We start from the raw sequence: 1,111 nt of genomic DNA, 5'->3' as shown, positions 1-1,111 counted from the left end.
TTGTCAAAGTCAATGGTGTTAAATCAAAACTGTTCATCGAAAAATTGTCAAAAAGAGCTTGTCCAAGATCTCATCTATATATATGATCACACAAATTCATTTAAATCAGATGAAAGATGAAAACTTCTTTTGCGCTCGGAACAAAGTTTGTGATAGTGACGTCATCAAACACTAAGTTTCAGTGGGATTACAGGAACAGACGTCTGATTGAAAATTGGAATGACTGTAGATCATTTAAACACATGACATATTCCTTAATTGTCTGTTTAAATCTAGTCGTTTAAAAGTCGTAATTTAGATCAAAATATCAAATATACTTCATTAGAAAAAAGACATCATGCATAATACAGATAAATAGAATATGTTGCTCTATGTATATTAGGTAACGTGACCATTTTTAAATGGCTATACCTTAGCGACTTATTATCGTACAACAAATATGAAGATAAAATTAGGTAGATCTTGTCGTGGGATATCACTTTTATTTAGGTCACAAGATCAACAAAAGTCAAGGTCACAAAATACAAGCCACGAAAGTTTGGTAATTTTCAAAAAAATAAATCTGGTATTAAAAAAAACAATGGAATCGAAATTTAAAAACCAGGTAAATACAACTTCTTGACAATCGATTGTACTTTCCATTGACACCAAAATCAATCAAATTAGGTAATCTGTTAATTATTTATTTTGATTGAAGAAATGAGCCCGCTACAATAATATTCTTTAATCTAAAGATGTTAAGCTCTCCAGATTGTTTCATAAAGTTTATTGATTTGAATTCCACTATATAATGTATTATAACATGTATCGAGGAAGGTGATATAAACTCTTCACTTAGCGATTTGATGTGTCAAAGCTATTATTGTTTATTTGTAATTCAAGTATTTAAAATTATCTTACCTGTGCGTTTACATATTGGGTTTTGATATTTCCATTCTTCCTCAACACATTCCAGCCCTTGTACCATCTTGAAACCTTCATTACATGTAATGACTACATTTCCATTGCAATCCTTATCAAAATTGGCGTCTGTTATATTAGGATACGTTATACAACCTGTAAATTTAATTATTTGTTGCCATTATTTACTTCTGACTCGATACACTACCCC

The 1,111-nt window shown here is 30.2% G+C and overlaps 1 protein-coding gene across 1 annotated transcript in view; it reads right to left on the bottom strand.

Moving 5' to 3' along the window:
- The window catches only part of LOTGIDRAFT_239728 (hypothetical protein), a 10,126-nt gene that overhangs the window by 1,109 nt on the left and 7,906 nt on the right, over positions 1-1,111 (bottom strand). The window contains exon 2 of the mRNA XM_009048724.1: positions 901-1,056. Coding sequence (XP_009046972.1) covers positions 901-1,056 — 156 coding nt within the window. The remainder of the gene's footprint in view (positions 1-900; positions 1,057-1,111) is intronic.

Source organism: Lottia gigantea (assembly GCF_000327385.1).
Source record: "Lottia gigantea unplaced genomic scaffold LOTGIsca_1273, whole genome shotgun sequence".
Taxonomy (NCBI): domain Eukaryota; kingdom Metazoa; phylum Mollusca; class Gastropoda; family Lottiidae; genus Lottia; species Lottia gigantea.
Note: the sequence above shows the minus strand (reverse complement) of the source record. Positions and strands in the feature narration are given on the sequence as shown.